General features: G+C 42.3%; 1 protein-coding gene across 7 annotated transcripts in view; it reads right to left on the bottom strand.

Moving 5' to 3' along the window:
- RYR3 (ryanodine receptor 3) overlaps positions 1-20,294 on the bottom strand; it is a 565,051-nt gene that overhangs the window by 208,312 nt on the left and 336,445 nt on the right. For all 7 annotated transcript variants that reach the window (XR_015135045.1, XR_015135046.1, XM_086322065.1 and 4 more), the window contains exons 20-24: positions 12,147-12,363; positions 6,504-6,608; positions 4,730-4,833; positions 3,188-3,271; positions 1,238-1,397 (exon numbers count right to left, since the gene is read on the bottom strand). Coding sequence is in view for 5 of the 7 variants with exons in the window: in XM_086322065.1 (XP_086178191.1) it covers positions 1,238-1,397; positions 3,188-3,271; positions 4,730-4,833; positions 6,504-6,608; positions 12,147-12,363 (670 nt within the window). In the remaining 2 variants the exon portion in view is untranslated. The remainder of the gene's footprint in view (positions 1-1,237; positions 1,398-3,187; positions 3,272-4,729; positions 4,834-6,503; positions 6,609-12,146; positions 12,364-20,294) is intronic.

Below are 20,294 nucleotides of genomic sequence, written 5' to 3'. Positions count from 1 at the left end.
ATGTGAGTCTGCCAGCTCTTCTCCCAGTGCCTTGATATTTACCAGTGAATATATTTGCCACTTCAGGATTAAATGAGTACAAATGGAAAATTTGTACTAACATTCAAAGCCAGCAGTAAAAATCACATTTTAATAATGCCAGCCCTTGAATAAAATGAAGTGTCATGAAATTAGTTAGACTTCTCCATTCCCAAGGCGAGGCAGATGGGGGTTTGCGTAACTATTCCCCGATGAAAGACCATGCGTGATTTAAACTGCTATGGCCTCCTCACAACAGATCCTTCACAGAGAGGCATCTCTGCTTACAGAGAAACATTTGAAAAGATGGCAGAGCCACGGTGGGGCTGTTGCCCTGTAATAATAGCATGTATTTGGATGAGTCCTTTTCCGGTCCTTAGTGGGGACTAAGAAGACGACAATGACAATGGCAGTGATAAGTTGTTATAATCTGACATGCTGTTTTGAATTCGCCACTCCCTTCACTGCCACGGTTTCCTAGTTGTCATCTTCTTGGTTCCAGACATCTGCAGGTTGAGAGGCTCAAGAATGAATGAGCACGTGTGCACACAGCTATCTGTGAACTTCCCTGATCCTGAGCCTTCCTGAGATGAGGCGGTTATTTCAGAGTGAGAGGTGCAGCAGGTGGGTTAGCGCTAAATCATGGTTCTGAACGCCACCTAACTTCTTGCTGGGCTCTCATGCTGCCTTTGGATGAGCCAAGAACTCTGCCTGGGAATTCTGGCCCCGTGGACTGAAGTAAGGGGACACAGGCTTATCGTTGGGCTGGTCTGCCCCTCTCCTGGGCTGGTTTCCCCTTCAGTGGTACATACTTGGGACCACTCCAAAAATATTGCTGAGCTATTATGTTGATTCATGTGAACCTTAACTTGGCCTTGGAGAGTGAGTGAAAGCTCAGCTTTCCATGGGACAAGCAGCAAGACAGGGAATAAGAGAAGATGCAGCCAGAGGCCATATACACAAGGCAACCTGATCACAAGTGTATCGGACTAACAAATGAAACGTAAGCCTATGCACTGCTGGAGTTAATGTCAACATGACCATCGTGAATTCCATTCAGCCCCATGATTCTATTAACAATGAATGTGCTGAGGGATGAGCAACAGACTGCAAAGGCAACCTCAATCTTCCAATCTAATACCCACCAAAGCAAAATGCCTTTTTGATAGATGATCACATCTCCTGGCTTCTCCATCAGGCCTGACCCAGCATCTCTCACCTGTTGAATGCCATAGGTCCATCCTTGTTTTATTCTGTCTTTTGCCCAGACATTGTGTGCATTTTCTGCAAGCTTATCCACTAAAACTTCTTGAGGAGGTAACAGCTTCACATCAGACAAATCCAAAGGGGCTGGCTTATAGCCATTGGACATCATGTAGCTACAAGTAAATACAAAATATATATTTTGAACAGAACTGTAAATCTTTCCCATTTCGGATTTTTGACCAATAGCACAGGGTCAGAATACTAGAAAGATAAGGCTACAGTCACAGGTTCTATGTGTTTTCCAGATGGCTCAGTGGCAAAGAATCCGCCTGCAATGCAGGAGACAAGGGTTCAGTCCCTGGGTCAGGAAGATCCCTGGAGGAGGAAATGGCAACCCACTCCAGTATTCTTACCTGGAGAATCCTGTGGACAGAGGAACTTGGTGGGCTACAATCCATGGGATCACAAAGAATTGGACATGACTAAGCAACTGAGCATGCAAGCACAGGTTCTCCCCTTGGCAGAATGGATAGCTCAGTTTGATTTCAAGTTTTCGGATGTGGCCCTTAATTCATCAACCTAAACCCATCCTTATTTCTCAGTGTGCAAACCATGGGCACACTCAGTATAATTCAGCATCACCAAAGCTCCTTTGCCTCACTTCACAAACACAAAGGTTATGATACACAGGGCAAGGACGCGACCTTGAGCCAAATGATTTCTTATAAAGCAGCAGAATATGATTGCTCAGTTTTAGAAAACTAAACTTTCACTTTGAGAATTAAAAAAAAAAATCATAGCATTAGAGAGTTTGTGAAATGACCTTCATGGTTTGCTGTCCAGTCCAGGAATCACAGCCACAGTTGTCTGTAATTTGCTAGATAACTTGAGGATGGGAAAAGCTCAGCAGGAGCCCAGGGAGATGCATCGTGTGAACGGAAAGAAGCAGGGGTCCATGTGGAGTGACTCACAGGAGAGCAACTGACCATAGTCATGTGGGAACGTGAGTCCAGAGGCACTCAACGACCCCAAGGCCACTGACTGCTCAGATCAGGGCCAACCTAAATCTGACAACTTGCAGACCGGAGCTACTCCACCCAAGAACCTCAGAGCAGCAGGGGATGCGAGGTCTACTGTAGCACCATGCCGTCCCTCACTCACCCTCTAGGGATGCCTGACCTTGGGCAGGGCCACCATGTGCTGAGCACTGAGCACTGAGCCCAGCCACCCCTCCAGCTGCTGCCTCTCACACGTGTGGCTCCTGGCCCCAGGAGCTGCCTCTGAGAGTGGAGCTTGGCAGCCTGGGGTTTCACAGGGAGGAAGGGGAAGATAAGCATTCGATTAGAGCTGGCACTGTCTTGGCTCTCAAATCATCATGACACCTGCGTGTGAATGCGTGTGCCCCCAAGGCTGGCATATGTGTGAGTGAGCAAGCGAGCCAGGGGATGTGCCAGCAAGCCCATATCTGAGACTGTGAGAACACATGACGAGTGAATGTATGGATGAGAGGGAGAGAAGGATACGTGCAGATTTAGGGGCCAAATTAAATCTTGGCAGAGAGGCCGATTTCTACAAGATTTACAAGGCTGGCCCAATGCCAGAGGAGTGAATCTTTGCTGTGGCTACCGACCACATATTTAAGTTCTCTTGCCAATTGCTATTCTTATAGACCATGACAGCTTATCCTTCTGAGTGCCGCATCTTCTGGCTCAAAACTAACAATAGTAGATAGTAGTGTGGGTCCAGGCAGAAGGAGTAAAAAGAGAGGAGGCCTGGAAACCCTGTACTTCAGCTGGTTTCTGCTTGGGGTTTGAATGCAGTCTAGGCACCTGGAGGAACTGCCTGACCTGGTGCTGGAAGTATCTGGGGCAGTTCCCTGCCTCTGTGCGTGGACCTCCTGTCCTCCCAGTTTAAACATTAAGACCGAAGCATTAAAGTTGCCAACCATTAAAAGATCACCTACTTTTTGGGCAATTTGACCTTCTTGAGATCGTCCTCAGCAGCTGGGTTAACATGAGCAATGTGGCACCCCAGGGCCAGGAGAGTTCTGTGATGTAGTAGACAGAGAAAACACAGGTCAACGGCAAGGTAGAGTTCAGTGAGAGCCCCCACCTCCATCAGAAGTGATAAAAACAGACTATATTCACTCATTAGACCAGAGGTTGCCAAACTTTTCTTAGAGGTGAGATAGGAAATGGTGTAGGCTTTGTGGTCCTTAGGTCTCTGTTACAGTTACTCACCTCTGCCACTGCAGAGGGGAAACAGTCATAGACGATATGCAAGACAATATGAAGAGCCTACCTTTGTTACAATAAACATTTTTTTTTAACCAAAATAGGTGGCTGGTTAGATAAGCTTGTGGATCTTAGTTTGCCAACTCCTGAATGCATAGCATAAAAATGCAACAAAAAGTTTGTTCATTCTGGGAGACCTTTTCTAGTTTATGACTCTGCATTAGGATTGTATCCTGATTCTCTGATTCCAGAGGACAGATGGGACCCTAATAGCAAACCCAGAAGTCAGCAAGCATTTCCTGGGTGCTCCCTGCACACAGTGTCTTGAGCTGTGCTGGACACCACGAGGTACCAAAGCCCCACCCTTGAGGAGGGTCGCTATGATGGAAGACATTTCACGTGGGTTCCTGTGAGACAAGGCATCACTATGCCAGCAAACCTGAAGTTAAAAAGTTCTGTACTGACAAGGAGCGAACAGAGAAATACTAGGCAGAGCTCACAGGTAACAAGTACAAAGGGATTGAAGAAGGGAGACATAGACTTGGGCTAAAAAAATAATGAAGATCTGAATCAATGTTGAAACTGTGGGTGGGATCATAGAGAAGCTAAAAGTTATTTTTAAGTTGAATGTTAGTTAATTAAACTATGTTTTCCCATTGATTTTTTAGAAATGCTGTATCCTTATTTTTTAATGTTCAGCATCTCATTTAACCATTACAACAATTATGAAAAGATAAGAACTATTACTATCTTCACTTTGTAGATGAGAGAACAGAGACTTAGGTTAAGTTGTCCAATTTCAATATGACCTAGAATCTACTGTATATCTTATCTTCTTTTCTTAGTGATACATGAACTAAAAGAGGCAACTCCCCTGGAGAAGCAAAGGCAGCCCACTCCAGTATTCTTGCCTGGGAAATCCCATGGACAGAGGAGCATGGCGGGCTATGGTCCATGGGATCCCAGAGCTGGACATGACTTAGCAACTAAACAACAAAAGAGGCAATCAGTCTTTTGCAAGTTTCTCTTCCTTTTTTCTGCCTACATTTTCCTTGTCCAAAATGGTCTCTAAAGAACTATATATGCTAAATAACAACAGCAGATATATTACTGACTATGCTAAACCCTTTTGTGGCATGAATAATCCCCATTCCTGCTAATTTGTCAGACTGCATCATGTTTTCGAGGCAAGAGACAACAGGTTTGTAGTTTAGTTATAAGGCATTAAATCATCTGCTCACTGTTTAATCCAGATTCAATTAAACACTCACTTTAAGGTTTCAGTTGACATTTGTAGGTTATAATTCTTCTCAGTTTCGGGCAGCTTTGAAAACTCAACAAGGCAGGGGTGTTGTCTTTTATTGTCATCCCGTATCTAGGTGACAACATAAGAAAGAATATAATTTTAAGTTTTCACAACCAGCACTGCCTGGGGAAACAGAAAAGGACACACTTTAAGACATGGCCCAGGCAATTCGTGTCGGGCAGAACAACGACAGCTATTTGCTGATAGACAAATAGACAGTCTTCTCTCTAGTAAGTGACACATGCAGTCCCCGAGCTGCTGGTGGCTTGCGTTCTGTGCACTGCTTCTAGTCAAGTGTTTGCATTCAGAACATACTTTCCCAGAGAAGCACTTTTATTCATGGCAACCATGCTCCTGCCTGTCCCAGATTTGTAGAACCCTGGTGCCACTGAAGGGTAGCATTCTTCAGAACATAAAGGACTACAGACTCTGGACCAGCACTGTCTGATGGTAACACAGAATCAGCCACCGATGGGAACTACATTTGCAATTTCAAATTTCCTAGGAACCACATGAGAAAAGCAAAACAACAACAACAGAAACTCCACCCCCCGCCCCAAACCAAAACAAAAAAACCCCAAAGAAAACAAAACAAAAAACCCCAAAAAGCAAAAGCCAAAACCAGGTGAAATGAATTCTAATAATGTATTTTACTTAACTTAATACACTCAAAACATTAGCATTTTAACAAATAATTAAGAAATTATTTCTGAGCCATTTTATATCGGCTTTTCATAGAAAGTCTTAAAAAGCCACCGTGTACTTTCTATTTACAGCACATGTCAATTCAGGCTAGTCACATTTTAAGTGCTTAGGAGCCACATGTGGCCCACAGCTATTGTATTAAACAGTGCAGATCCAGACAGTAACTCACTCATTCATTCGTTCGTTTATTTCACAAACACTTGCTGAATGTCCACCAGGTGGTGGGCTGTGGGCTAGACCTTAGGAGTTCCATGGTGAGCTGGGACAGGATACAGTCTTATGGGCAGTAATACAATCATCAAAGAATTAAGTGCTGAATTGCAACTGTGATTACAAGAGCATTTAGCAGAGAGGGGGTCACATATAAAGAGAATATTTATGAGCTGTATCAATATATAACTGCTGGGGTGCAGGGACCCTTTAAGTAACTAAGCTGGATGGTACATAATTTGAGAGTGTCAGGCTCATAGGAAGCTTTAGAATCATGGATCCTTCTGCCTTTGGACATGACCTTACACAATTCACAGAAGAAAGTCCATTTACATCCTCTTTGAACAAGGTTCTCTAGTGAAAGAGATTTCTTAACCTCCTCCGAGTATCCATGAATCTTAGTCATACATCTGAAAACCACAATAAACAAATTCTGATTCACAACAATGAATCAGCCTCTTTTCACCAGCCATGCAGAGAGGACAGCTTTTTCCGAAGAGAAATAAGATGTGAGGGCGCTCGAGGAGGAGATGAGGGATGACCACACTCGATATTCCCTGAAGAAAACACCCAGCATTTGGGAGTAAGGAGGAGGCCAACTGCATGGTCAGCCTGTGCAGAGCCTGTCTCCCTGGCACACCTAACCACAGTTCAACAAACTTGTGAGCAAGGCTGCTGGACACAGTGAGAGCTGGATGGGACTCAGTAAGAAGTAGGTTTGGGCTCGTGAGGTTTTTGTTTTTTATCATTTGAGTCTTTGAAGAACTCTTCCAGGTAAAAGGCTACCCAACCCTCCACTCTAGCCAGGTCACTCAAACACATACCTTGCCAAAAGTCCAGCCAAGCTCTATTTTATTCATTCCCCAAAGCTCATGGATGTTTTCAGCCAGCCTGTCTCGTATTTTCTCTAGATGAGGTGGTAAAACAACCTAAAAGGAAACAACAAATGAGAAGTCAGAACTACGAGAATCAATTTTATTAAGATCTCATCATTAAGTCTAGGCAGATCAGACACCCCAGTTGAATTCACTACATGTCACTAAAGGAAATCAACCCTGAATATTCATTGCAAGGACCGATGCTGAAGCTGAAGTTCCAGTACTTTGGCCACTTGATGTGAAGAGCCAACTCATTGGAAAAGACCTGGGAAAGATTGAGGGAAAGAGAGGAAGGTGGTGACAGAGGATGAGATGGTTGGATGGCATTCCCGACTCAGTGGACATGAGTTCGAGCAGAGACTGGGAGATGGTGAAGGTCAGGGAAGCCTGGTGTGCTGCAGTTCATGGGGTCACAGAGTTGGACACAACTTAGCAACTGAACAACATGTCAGTCAAGAGGGGCTGTTTCTATAGACTCCTTCCTCTCTTGGCTTCCTCTGGACCATCTCTCCCTTTCCATCTCTCCCTATGCTCTCTTCTTGAGAGATCTTATCCATCCGCAGGTCACGCCTGACCATCCAGCCTCCATTCATGGTCTCTCTTGCAGTTCAGATACACTATTCCAACTGCCTGCAGGATTTTCCCCCCAAAGTGAACTCAGTATGTTGCTCAAGGCGGAATTCATTATTTTCCCTTTAAAATTTTTTTCTTATTTTTAGCTTCTCTTTTTTGTTGAATGAATGTGTCCACAATTGCCTTAAACCTGAAAGTCATCTTAGTGTCTTTTGTCTTGGCATTATACTCCCACTTTCATCCCCCCACCAACCACAACTAATCAGTCACAAAATCCAACATGCTTATTTCCTAAACATATTTTTGAAGGTTCCCCTCCTTCACATCACTCAACCTTGATATTTTCTACCTGGACCATTACTACCTGGACCATTACAAGACCATGCACAATTGGTCTCGCCAACTCCCACCAATCTATTTTTCACACTGTGACCAGAGTGATGAGCTGACAATAATACAACTATATCAAAACACTCTCCTCTTGAGCATCCCCAAGTATGCCTTGACTCTCCTAAGACACAGACTAGATGTATTAATCAAGAATATAGTGCTATTCTTCAGCCCTCTCATCACAGTCCTCCCAAAACACATCCTTTCCAAATCTCCTGAAATTCTTCCCAAAAGGTCACACTGTCTCACAGTTCTGTGCCCTTAAATATGCAACCTTTACTCTTATTAGTACTCCCTGTAATACACATAATATGTATACTCTCCCTGCCTCCACGCCATATGACAAATGACAAAGACTCTCTCCTTGGCCCAATCTCTAGATAGGTGCTTCTGAGCTATTTTTCTCTAGGCTCAATCCTGGGCCTTGTCTTCAGGATTCCAGTTTTAGCAAGAATCTTGCTAATTCAGTTTACTGACCCACACCCTTGATATCTGATCACCCACCATGTCTGAACAAATTTATTCATCCCCAATCCTTCCCCAGGTGATATCAGATCACTCAGACCTGCCTTTAGTGAGAGAATTGTTAGGTCAGTTTAGTAAGAATCCATCCCAACCCCAATGTTCTACTAACTACTTTTGCATCACTGACATGCCCGCCCCCCACCCCCACCCCCACCTTGCTCCTTGGCTGTAAATCTCCACTTGTCTGTGTTGTATTCAGAACTGACCCCAGCTCTATAATGGAGTTCTCTTTCCTCTATTGCAAGAGCTTCTAAGTAAGATCGGGAGAAGGCAACGGCACCCTACTCCAGTACTCCTGCCTGGAAAATCCCATGGACGGAGGAGCCTGGTGGGCTGAAGTCCATGGGGTCACTAGGAGTCGGACACGACTGAGTGACTTCACTTTCACTTTTCACTTTTATGCATTGGAGAAGGAAATAGCAACCCACTCCAGTGGCTGGATTTTAGCAAGATTCTTGCTAAAACTGGAGAATCCCAGGGATGGGGGAGCCTGGTGGGCTGCCGTCTATAGGGTCGCACAGAGTCAGACATGACTGACGCAACTTAGCAGCAGCAGCAGCAGCTAAGTAAGATCTGTTTATACCTCTTTAACTGCTACCCAGATCTGGTTTTAATACAAGTTCAGTTCAGTTTAGTCGCTCAGTCGTGTCTGACTCTTTGTAATCCCATGGACTGCAGCATGCCAGGCTTCCCTGTCCATCACCGACTCCCGGAGTTTACCCAAACGCATGTCCATTGAGTTGGTGATGCCATCCAACTGTCTCATCCTCTGTTGTCCCCTTCTCCTCCTGCCTTCAATCTTTGCCAGCATCAGGGTCTTTTCAAATAAGTCAGCTCTTCACATCAGGTGGCCAAAGGATTGGAGTTTCAGCTGCAACATCAGTCCTTCCAATGAATACTCAGGACTGGTCTCCTTTAGGATGGACTGGTTGGATCTTCTTGCAGTCCAAGGGACTCTCAAGAGTCTTCTCCAACACCACAGTTCAAAAGAATCAATTCTTCAGCACTCAGCTTTCTTAATAGACCAACTCTCACATCCATACATGACTGCTGGAAAAACCATAGCTTTGACTAGATGGACATTGGTTGGCAAAGTAATTTCTTTTCTTTTTAATATGCTGTCTAGGTTGGTCATAACTTTTCTTCCAAGGAGCAAGCGTCTTTTAATTTCATGGCTGCGTCACCATCTGCAGTGATTTTGGAGCCCCAAAAATAAAGTCTGTCACTGTTTCCCCATCTATTTGCCATGAAGTGATGGGACCAGATGCCATGATCTTCGTTTTCTGAATATTGAGCTTTAAGCCAACTTTTCCACTCTCCTCTTTCACTTTCATCAAGAAGCTCTTTAGTTATTCTTCACTTTCTGCCATAAGGGTAGTGTCATTTGCATATCTGAGGTTATTGATAATCTGGCAATCTTGATTCCAGCTTGTTCTTCATCTAGTCCAGCATTTCTCATGATGTACTCTGCATGTAAGTTAAATAATCAGAGGGACAAATACAGTCTTGACGTACTCCTTTCCTGATTTCGAACCAGTCTGTTGTTCTATGTCCAGTTCTAACTGTTGCTTCTTGACCTGCATACAGATTTCTCAAGAGGCAGGTAAGGTGGTCTGGTATTCCCATCTCTTTCAGAATTTCCCACAGTTTGTTGTGATCCACACAGTCAAAGGCTTTGGTGTATCAATAAAGCAGAAGTAGATGTTTTTCTGGAACTCTCTTGCTTTTTTGGTGATCCAGCAGATGTTGGCAATTTGATCTCTGGTTCCTCTGCCTTTTCTAAATCCAGCCAGAACATTTGGAAGTTCATGGTTCACGTATTTTTGAAGCCTGGCTTGGAGAATTTTGAGCATTACTTAACTAGAATGTGAGATGAGTGCAATTGTGCAGTAATTTCAGCATTCTTTGGCATTGCCTTTCTTTGGGATTGGAATGAAAACCGACCTTTTCCAGTCCTGTGGCCACTCCTGAGTTTTCCACATTTGTTGGCATATTGATTGCAGCACTTTCACAGCATCATCTTTTAAGATTTGAAATAGCTCAATTGGAATTCCATCATCTCCACTAGCTTTGTTCAGAGTGATGCTTCCTAAGGCCCACTTGACTTCACATTCCAGGATGTCTGGCTCTAGGTGAGTGATCATACCATTGTGATTATCTGGGTCATGAAGATCTTTTTGTATAGTTCTTCTGTGTATTCTTGCCACCTCTTAATCTCTTCTGCTTCTGTTAGGTCCATACCATTTCTGTCCTTTATTGTGCCCATCTTTGCATGAAATATTCCCTTGGTATCTATAATTGTCTTGAAGAGATCTCTAGTCTTTCCCATTCTATTGTTTTCCTCTATTTCTCTGCACTGATTACTGAGGAAGGCTTTCTTATCTTTCCTTGCTATTCTTTGGAACTCTGCATTCAAATGAGTATATCTTTCCTTTTCTCCTTTGCCTTTCACTTCTCTTCTTTTCACAGCTATTTGTAAGGTTAATAGAGTTTTGCCAAGAGAACTCACCGATCATAGCAAACACCCTCTTCCAACAACACAACAGAAGATTCTACACATGGATATCACCAGATGGTCAATACCGAAATTAGAGTGATTATATTCTTTGCAGCCCAAAATGGAGAAACTCTATACAGTCATCAAAAACAAGACCAGAAGCTGACTGTGGCTCAGATCATGAATGCCTTATTGGAAAATTCAGACTTAATTTGAAGAAAGTAGGGAAAACCACTAGACCATTCAGGTATGACCTAAATCAAATCCCTTATGATTATACACTGGAAGTGAGAATAGATTCAAGAGATTAGATCTGATAGACAGAGTGCCCCAAGAACTATGGATGGAGGTTCGTGACACTGTACAAGAGGCAGCGATCAAGACCATCTCCAGAAAAAAGAAATACAGAAAGGCAAAATGGTTGTCTGAAGAGACCTTACAAATAGCTGTGAAAAGAAGAGAAGCTAAAGGTTTTAATACAAACTCCCCCAATATTTATCCTTCTGTTGTTAGCTCAGTGTCTCAGTGTCTTCCCCAGGACCTTCAGGGAAAGTTTCTCTATGTTTTCCCGGCACTTTGCTCCTCTCCCACAGAGGTCACAAACTGGGGACTCAATTTCTCTTTTCTCCCCCTTATTTTCTCTAATTGACTACTACTACAGTATCAACAATAAACAATTATTACCATTTTCATTTATTAGTTGACAGTTCATAAGAAGTGCGAATGTTCATATAAAAATTCAGATTTCTAATATCTCCTGACCAGTTGGAAGACTCTAACTTTGTCTTGACACTTTTACTTGGCGATTGTAAGCCAGGGCTAAAAAATCGCCACCTGCTTCAGGAGGGCCTGCACCCTTGACCTGCTTCCCTTTTGTGTCACCTCCCTGGCTCTGGTATGACTATTAGTGTTTCCATTATTTACAGAATTCCCAATTATGTTTGAGGAGGGGAGCTCATAGAGAATTTTTTGTTTGTTTTTTTAGAAAAAGTATACCAAGTCAGTGATATACAAGGAGACTACAGAGAAAAGTAGCAATAAAATATTTAAGCTATGTATGAAAGGCACTATTTGACTTTCGACTAAAGACAGTCTTTTAAAAAAACCAACTTATTATTGAAAAGTCAAACTTAAGTGCCATGATGTTTCGATAAGGAGCAAAATTGGGAAAACTATTAGCAAACATGACTATTGTATTTGGGTTTTACTGGTTAAATAAGATAATCTGTTTAAATTAAGTGCTCCTTAGTCAATCACAGCCTGAAAGTCAGACTTAAAAACAAATTACACTTGTGCTTTTTTTTTCCTTATCTCTTCAACTTGGGTGAGAATTCCCAGAGAATCTTGAGACATTTCTGTCTTTGTCTCACAGAGCCTGGTACAATGCCTAGTGTGCAGTAAGTGCTCAACTTGTTTATGGATTGCAAAATCCTTAGACTTCAATTGTCTCATATGGTGGAAATGTAAAGAATAACGGTTGTTCACATATCATGACAATGCTACAAAATGTATGATAAGAACAGTTCAATGGTGAAGAAGCAATGAGGATTTAACCCTATTACATTATCTCCATGGGATGCCTCCTGTTGGCAGCCTGAACCTACCTGACTGGTATCTATGGGGCATGGGATGAAAGATGCTTGGGAGAGGAACTGGGTGGTACCCAACAGATCTCGAATTCCTTCAGCATCACGTTTATACTCTTTGACAGGCTCCAATCTCATCTTTTCTTTTGGAAGTAAGGCTTCATAGCAAGGGGCATAGCCAGAGGGAGGCAGGAACTTAAATTCTCCATGACGTCCACCCAGCAGGAAACGTACTCTGTGTTATATGGAAAGACCAGGAAGAGAGAGGTTAAAAAAATAATATGCCAGCCTAAATAAGTGAAAGTTAAAGATCAGCTCCCCCCATCCAAATTATTTTTTTGGGAAGTGAATGATGTCAGATTCATCACAGTGAACACCCTAAAGTACACATCATAGTGAACACCCTAAATTGGAGATAAAGGCAAGTATCAGTTCATACTGCCCACAATTCTCAATTGACCATGTCAGCTAAGTTCTTAAAAATGAAGATACATTAAAACTACTAGATTTTTTCCTTTTGCTTAATTAGAGTATAATTGCTTTACAACGGTGTGCTAGTTTCTGCTGCACAGTGAAGTGAATCCACTACATGTATACATATATCCCCTTTCTCTTGGGCCTCCCTCCCAAGAGAGTGGGTGCCTCCTATCCCACCACCCCAGGTCATCAAAGAGCACTGAAAACAACCCAATCAAAACATGGGCAGAAGATCTAAATGGACAGTTCTCCAAAGAAGACATGTAGATGGCCAAGAGGCACAGGAAAAGATGCTCAACATCGCCAGTTATTGGAGAAATACAAATGAAAACTGCCATGAGGTACCACCTCACACTCATTAAAATAGCCATCATCAAAAAAGTCTACAAACAATAAAGGCTGGAGAGATTGTGGAGAAAAGGGACCCACACTGTTGGTGGGAACGTAAATTGATACAGTCACTATGGTGAAGAGTATGGAGGCACTTAAAAAAGTAAAAATAGAAGTATCATATGATCCAGAAATCCCACTCCTGGGCATATATACCTTGAGAAAACCATAATTCAAAAAGACATACACTCAATGTTCATTGCAGCACTATTTACAATAGCCAAGACATAGAAGCAACCTAAACGCCTATTGACAGATAAATGGATAAAGAAGATATGACTTATATACAATGGAATATTACTCAGCCATAAAAAGGAATGAAACTGTGTCATTTGTAGAGATGTGGATAGACCTAGAATCTGTCATACAGAGTGAAGTGAGTTGGAAAGAAAAAAAAAATCATATATTAAAATCACTAGATTTTAAAAAATCAAGTTCATCCTTACCCTAGTTGGAGAATCTTTACTATAGATATCATTACTATAGATATTATTACTATAGTTTGAAAAGAGTAACAGTGATAATGCCAGATTCTGGAAAGATCACATTGAAACAACAGCATGAGAACTTCAAGTCTTTTTACTTGAGAGAGAGTACTCACACAACAACGAAAGAAAACATGCTATAAATATTTGGGGAAAATAGGAAATTCCTAGTTTAAGGTGCAAAAAGATCAAGTAACAAGAGAATATTAAACAGAAATGGTATATATGGCGGGAGATGTTAATAGAAAAGATACACTGAAGAGGCTGCAGTTCCCAAAGTAGCCATATGAGGGAGACTGTGAGAAAGTATCAGCAGCTGGTTACAGCCATGGGGGGCCAAACGGGCCTCCAGTGTTTGCTCCCTAGGGTTCCAAGAGCCTTCTAGGGGGCACCACTGCCTTGTTGGCACCCAGGCCTAGTGCCCTGGCCCACTCCAGCAGTGCCTACAGGGACCTCCCAAGGAAGGAAGAAGAATCCTTATGGGGCCACAGTCACGGCCGGCACTGATTACCAATAAGCTGAAATTTTAAAAATATTTTAATTTTGCATTCTGGCTGAATATCAGCCTCATATATATTGTTAAGTTAGGGTTAGAGCACAAAGTTCCTCTGCAAGAAGAGAGTGAAAATGAAGTATTTCAACGTGACACTTTATAGGCTTTCAGGTTTGAGACTAGAAATACAGCTTTTGCAAATCATCTGTAAACCATATTAAATTGATGAGAAAATATGACGGTAACATTAAGTATTTAGGACATGACAAGACACACAGTCCTGCAGGGTCACCAATAATCTTACACAGGAAAAACCCATCCACATACATAGCAGCTACAGGTATTCGCTCCCTCCCACTTCCCCTCAGCATAACCAACTATGATATTTACTGAGCCCACATGAACTGCACTGTTCTCCACACTGTGGATCCAGCAATAAATAGAGAATACCCCGTCCCCCGTGTCCCAGAGCAGACATCCAACGAGGCAAGCAGTCATAACAACTGATGGGGAGACATTTGATGAGGGAATAAAGAGGGAGACTGAAACAACTCAGGGAAGGAGGGGGTGCTAGACTGGGGCCTAGAAAGACTTCTCTGAGGGGAGATATTTCTGTTAACCCTAAAGGAAAAGGAGAAGCCCATGAGTTCAGAATCTGAGGAAGGGCATTCTGGGTGAAAGGAACAACATGTGCAAAGGCCCTGAGGTAGGGAAGATGTGGGTGGAGGGCGGTGTGAGCGAGAACATGGGGAGCCCGAGGGATAAGAGACGAGGTGGCAGGGGTAAATCAGGCAGGGTCTGTTTCTTTCAGGTGAAGAGCTTCTGAGGGATTTAAGGAGAAGAAACACAGGCTTCTTTTCACCGTTTCATGTAGACAGGTCTGGGGCCAATTAGGAGGCACCTGACATTAATCTAGTCCCAGTGAGAGATGAGGGTGGGTTGGAACAAGATGATGAAGACCAAGCTGGAAAGCAGTGGTTAGAGTCCAATTTTGTTTTGGAATTTGGCTTGTTAGGGCCTTTGTGTGTGGAGGGATATGTGGGAACGTTATGACCTAGCAAAGCTCTCACAGCAATACTCTCCACTAGGTCTCACTTCCTTTAACTGGAATATTCTAGTGGGGGGAAGCCTTGCAGCAGAGTCTCAGTGTTGGCTGAATAACTGTGATTATGAGCAGCTAATGGTAAAACTGGAAAAGAAAAGGCTCTCCAAGTAACAGACATTAAGTTTCTTCCCCTCTTCCCAACATAAACAAATTCTTTAAAATGTTGTTTTAAAATTAATTACAGAAATCATATGAAGCCTCCCACTTTCCCATTTTAAAGTACTAAACAACAATAATAGAGAATTAGAACCACAATTAGTCCCTGTGAGTGTTCCTACATTAACCGTTATATAACAGGACACAATCTATGGGTATTAAGAATATGAACAATGATATTAGAACAAAATTGAGTCATTAGCTTGCAATGTTACTAATTTAGTAAACCTTAAGGAAATAATAATTAGGCCTTAATATTTGTGAACTTTCCAAAATTCAGTTGCAACAGAACAGACTGGGTTACAGACATGCTGGAACATGCTGGAACTATGGGACAAAACTAAATCTTTTTTTTTTTTCCAAAACTAAATCATTTTGAGCAAAGAATTTGTGTGGGAAGTTTTCTGCTTTTCCCTTCTGAGCATTCTTTTGGTGAAGAGCTGAACGCCCAAGAGGAGCTTGTACAAATGGTGTATTTCTTGTTACTCACTAGTGTATGGATGCTGCTGCTGCTGCTGCTGCTAAGTCGCTTCAGTCGTGTCCGACTCTGTGCGACCCCAGAGACGGCAGCCCACCAGGCTCTGCCGTCCCTGGGATTCTCCAGGCAAGAACACTGGAGTGGGTTGCCATTTCCTTCTCCAATGCATAAAAGTGAAAAGTGAAAGTGAAGTCGCTCAGTCACGTCTGACTCTTAGCGACCCCATGGACTGCAGCCTACCGGGCTCCTCCGTCCATGGGATTTTCCAGGCAAGAGTACTGGAGTTGGGTGCCATTGCCTTCTCCGGTATGGATTCTAAGACCAACTAAATGATCTCTTACCAGGACGTCTAGATGGACTTAATTATTCATAAGCCCTATTGCCAGTTACATATAGTTTTAACATTTCTCTTATGCTTTAAAATCTGCTATTGTCCTCTGGATAGAGAACAAATCAATAAAGGTAGAAATCCATGTAGCACTTAGGGAGAACAATGCTGCTTTTATATTCAGTTATTCAAAGGAGAATGATAATTTGGTTGTAAATTTTAATCTTATCGCCTTGAATGGCCACACAGATAGTAAAATAAAAATTAACATGTTTACTGCTTACTGAAGCATTCATCTTCCAGTGCCATTATGCTGTGCTTCGGTGGGAGCAAAGAAGGGTTCTGGGTGGTTTCCCAAGCCCTGTCAGACGGGAGCCCTGCTCCCCAGCAGGCGGGACTGGACAGGAGCCGGTGCGGGCACACCACCATCTGTGGCTCCTCCCCTCGCTGCCCAGAGTCTGCGGGAAGGGCTCCAACAAACCACCACGAAGGCCGGTGGTCCTCATAAACCCTCTCCCGGAGACCCACAGCAACCAGGTCAAAGGGAATAATTAGGGATAAAATACAGGTGTAAAGGGAACAACCAAAAGCAAGAAAGAAAATACTTGAAGACCAGTTTAATGATGTAAGGATATTAAAATGGGATCCCCCTTTGTCTCTGGTTTAGCAGAGGTCCCAGATGTAAATAATTCAGAGGATGTCAATGTTTTCTCATCCTGAAATGAGGTGCTGGACCAACTATGAGGATCCATGAAAAAACTGTGAAATCAGTGCAGCTTTAGCCCACCCCTTACCTCCACACTGATAAGAAAGGTAAAGAATTCATTTGGAGAAAGTTGTCAGGAAGAAGAGGATGGGAGTCCTTTCTCATGTAGAGTCAAATGAGGGCTTAAAGGAACTACTCAGAAGCTTGTGAGTGTCCCTGGAATGTAGCAAGGGACATGTTTGCCTAGTGATGGCGCAGAGCAGAGGGACAGATGAGCCAGCTGCTAGCCATCAGAAAGGAATCCTGCCTGGAAAGGCAAATGACTAAGCAGAGATCAGAAACTCAGGGCTTGGGGGAGGCAGGAGGCCCACATAACTGGAGGGGGAAGGGGAACGGAGGAGGCTTGGGGTCAGCCAGAAGGGAGCGGCCAGCACAGGTGGGGAAGCCAAGTCAAGAGATTTGAAGTTGGATGCTCCCAGCCTGGGGCTCTCCAAGAAACCTACCAAAGAGCCTCAGAAGAGAAAGATGCAGCAATTATGTAGCAGCTACAAAAAGGCTTGATGTCACAAGGCAGCTGAACCAACTCCATGGAATGTGCTCACCCTTAAATCATCTTGAGTCTGGGCTGGACCCTAGGCACTGGAGGGGCCTGAGACAGGAGCTGGTGGCTGAGCAGGAGCCTGACTTCAAACTGCAGGGGGAGTAGGGGAGGGCTCAAATGGTAACTGGATACAAATCTAGAGTTTTTATACTTTTCAAAAGATGGAATTTTTAAGTATTGGCAAGATGGTTCCTGGTCTTAAAAGGAGTAATAAGGGCTACAGAACCTGTCCAAGAACTTATCCAGGAGTCCAGAGAAAGGATTTAAAGGCGTGGAGAGAGAGACAACAGTTACACCTATCTACTTTTTCTAATAAATCTGTTATCTGGCACTTACTGTTAATCTTTTAAATCCTTTGGCCTCATTCATCAATGAGAAATTTTCAATTAGAACATAAACCTCTCTTCCCTTGGTGTATTCTTCCCTGCTCCTTGGGTTCCACTGAATCTCTTAGTATCACAAAAAAATATTAAATTGAAAATAAAAAGATAATTTAAGAGGTCATTAAAATTAGTTCATCCTCTGATTTTTCTCTACATTAATAGATTTTGAAAATCAATTTCATTAATCAATTTAATCTCTTCCACTAAAGCACTTGTATCAGCTTCTAAGGTTCTTCCTATAACTCAGACGCACCATCAGCTCTCCAAGGCTTTTTTTTCTTCCTAAAGTGATTATGATAAGGGAAGGTTCCTTAGATTTCTCTACTTTAAAGATGAGCAATAGATTCAGTAATAGTCACCTGGGAGTAGTGAAGTTTGAGGATGCATAGAGGAATTTTTTATTTACTAGGCTAATTTTATAAACAGAGAAAACGGCATTGAAAAAATCCCCACTAGCATTTACAATTTCATCTTTTAAGATTTCTGCATTTTTACTTACCAATTTGCAGAAGAGATGAGAAAACCTATCGTAAATCCCCAAGTTTGAAAGACTGACCCATGAATAAAAAATAGAGTAAAAATCAAGACACACCTTTGCCATACTCAAAAAAGATGACTAAGTTTCCTTATTCATCCTGTACTAGCAAAGTGTGAAATCATTTTAGTCTTACTAGATGTCTCATTATTCTTATTGAATCCCTCCCAGGAGTTGGGACAGTGTTCCAAAGAAGAAAAAGATACAGGCTGTAGTTAGCAGCAGAAAGAAATGGTAAACTTTTGTTGACCTGAATTCAACTCATAAGTCATGATTCATAATTGCATCTTTAGTCCACATTGCTAAGACAGGAGAACAATTTGAGTTATGTACATTCCCACATTCATATTTCTTTCTGGCCAGTGTTTGATGAAAGCCCAGGGCAATTCAGCCAGTGCTCATCATGTTCTCTGCAGAAGTATATTTATCTCAGCAATAATTTCCACAGCATTGACCACAGCAAGCTGGAAATAGCTAAGCTATTGGTTACCTGAATTTTAGCCAAGCCTGGTGCAGAAAACAAATAGCAACCACAAATACCAACCATCTTTGGAGAGTGTTGTTTTAATAAATTAGAAAGGCTGGTAAAAGACTTACATATGAAGATTAATCGATGGGGAATTTGGGATTCTCAGGTGGCGCCAGTGGTAAAGAACTCACCTGCCAATGCAGGAGACTAAGAGACTCGGGTTTGATCCCTGGGTCAGGAAGATCCCCTGGAGAATGGCATGACAACCCACTCTAGTATTCTTGCCTGGAGAACCCCATGGACAGAGGAGCCTAGCGGGCTATGGTCCATAGGGTCACGAAGAGCTGGACATGACTGAAGTGACTCAGCACACACGCAAGGGGAATTTAACCATAGCTATAAAATATACTCTACTACAGCAAGTTAACTCATCAATTTTTTGCAAAACTAAGCACCCAAATTTCACTATATCCTGTGGCTTTAGTGCAATGTTCTCTGTGTGGCACACACCATCATGCCATTTGGCAGGGTGAGATTACCTTTTAATAAAAGCTTTCTGATATCTAAGTAATTCAACCTTTTGGGTGGGCTCCAAGGTACACATGCTTCATCCCAAATTCTGTCCTAGAACAAATAGGGTTGTTACATTGAGGGTTTATTACACTCATAATACCCTCCACAAACAAACTAGTGTGGGAAGGACACTAAGGAGGCACATTGATAATGGTTAGAAAAGAGAGCACATATTGATTTGTGGATTTTGTTAGTAATTACTCATACTGCTTTTGACTTCACTGTGGGTAAATCTAATTGAAAAAGATTTTTGCTCTCTGATGCCCCTGGCAGGGACATCCTGATCAGGTACTGTTAACAACATAGTTTGTAATTATAAAAATAATTGTGGGATCACAAATTCAAGACTATGACCTCAGTAAAGATGAATAAAGAGGAGGAAATGGGAGAAGTTAAATATGAGAAACAATTCTGAGTTCTTGTATGATGGGAGAAAAATCTCTGTCTTGATAGGAATAACCTTGCATCTTGCTGAGAATGACATTATAAAACTATGCAAGTATTCTACTATATTGGGTGAAAACACTAATTTCTTTTCAATTTTGTTACTAAATACATTTATTTTCAATAAGATACTTCAAGTTGGAATTAATATCTTGCTTTCTTTTTCTAGCTTTTTGCAGAAGTGAACCAAAATAATACAGAGGGGAATGGCTGAGTTTCAGTACCAAATGATATTTTACCAGTTGAGGTGAAAGAGTAAGTACTGGTACGCTGATCCCTTTTGCTCAAAAGTGAAAATAAACAAATTGGTTACTTCAACAGAGGACTGGCATTGACCGTGAGTAAAGACATCATGTGATGGACTGTATGTATTTCAGTAAAATGTATTTCCCATGTATGCAACCCACTGTGATTCCACCTCTGCTCAGACCATATTGTGTTCTGAGAACCAAAGATAGGAATATGTCACAGGCAATATTTTTCCTGATAGCAAGGAGACTAAAGAGACATCAAGTTCCTGAGCACCACTCTTCAGTTTACGCT

This window comes from Bos grunniens, chromosome 10 (assembly GCF_055505025.1).
Source record: "Bos grunniens cultivar Pamir isolate PY7600 chromosome 10, Bosgru_T2T1.0, whole genome shotgun sequence".
NCBI classification, from domain to species: domain Eukaryota; kingdom Metazoa; phylum Chordata; class Mammalia; order Artiodactyla; family Bovidae; genus Bos; species Bos grunniens.
This window is presented reverse-complemented; position numbering and strand designations above follow the sequence as displayed.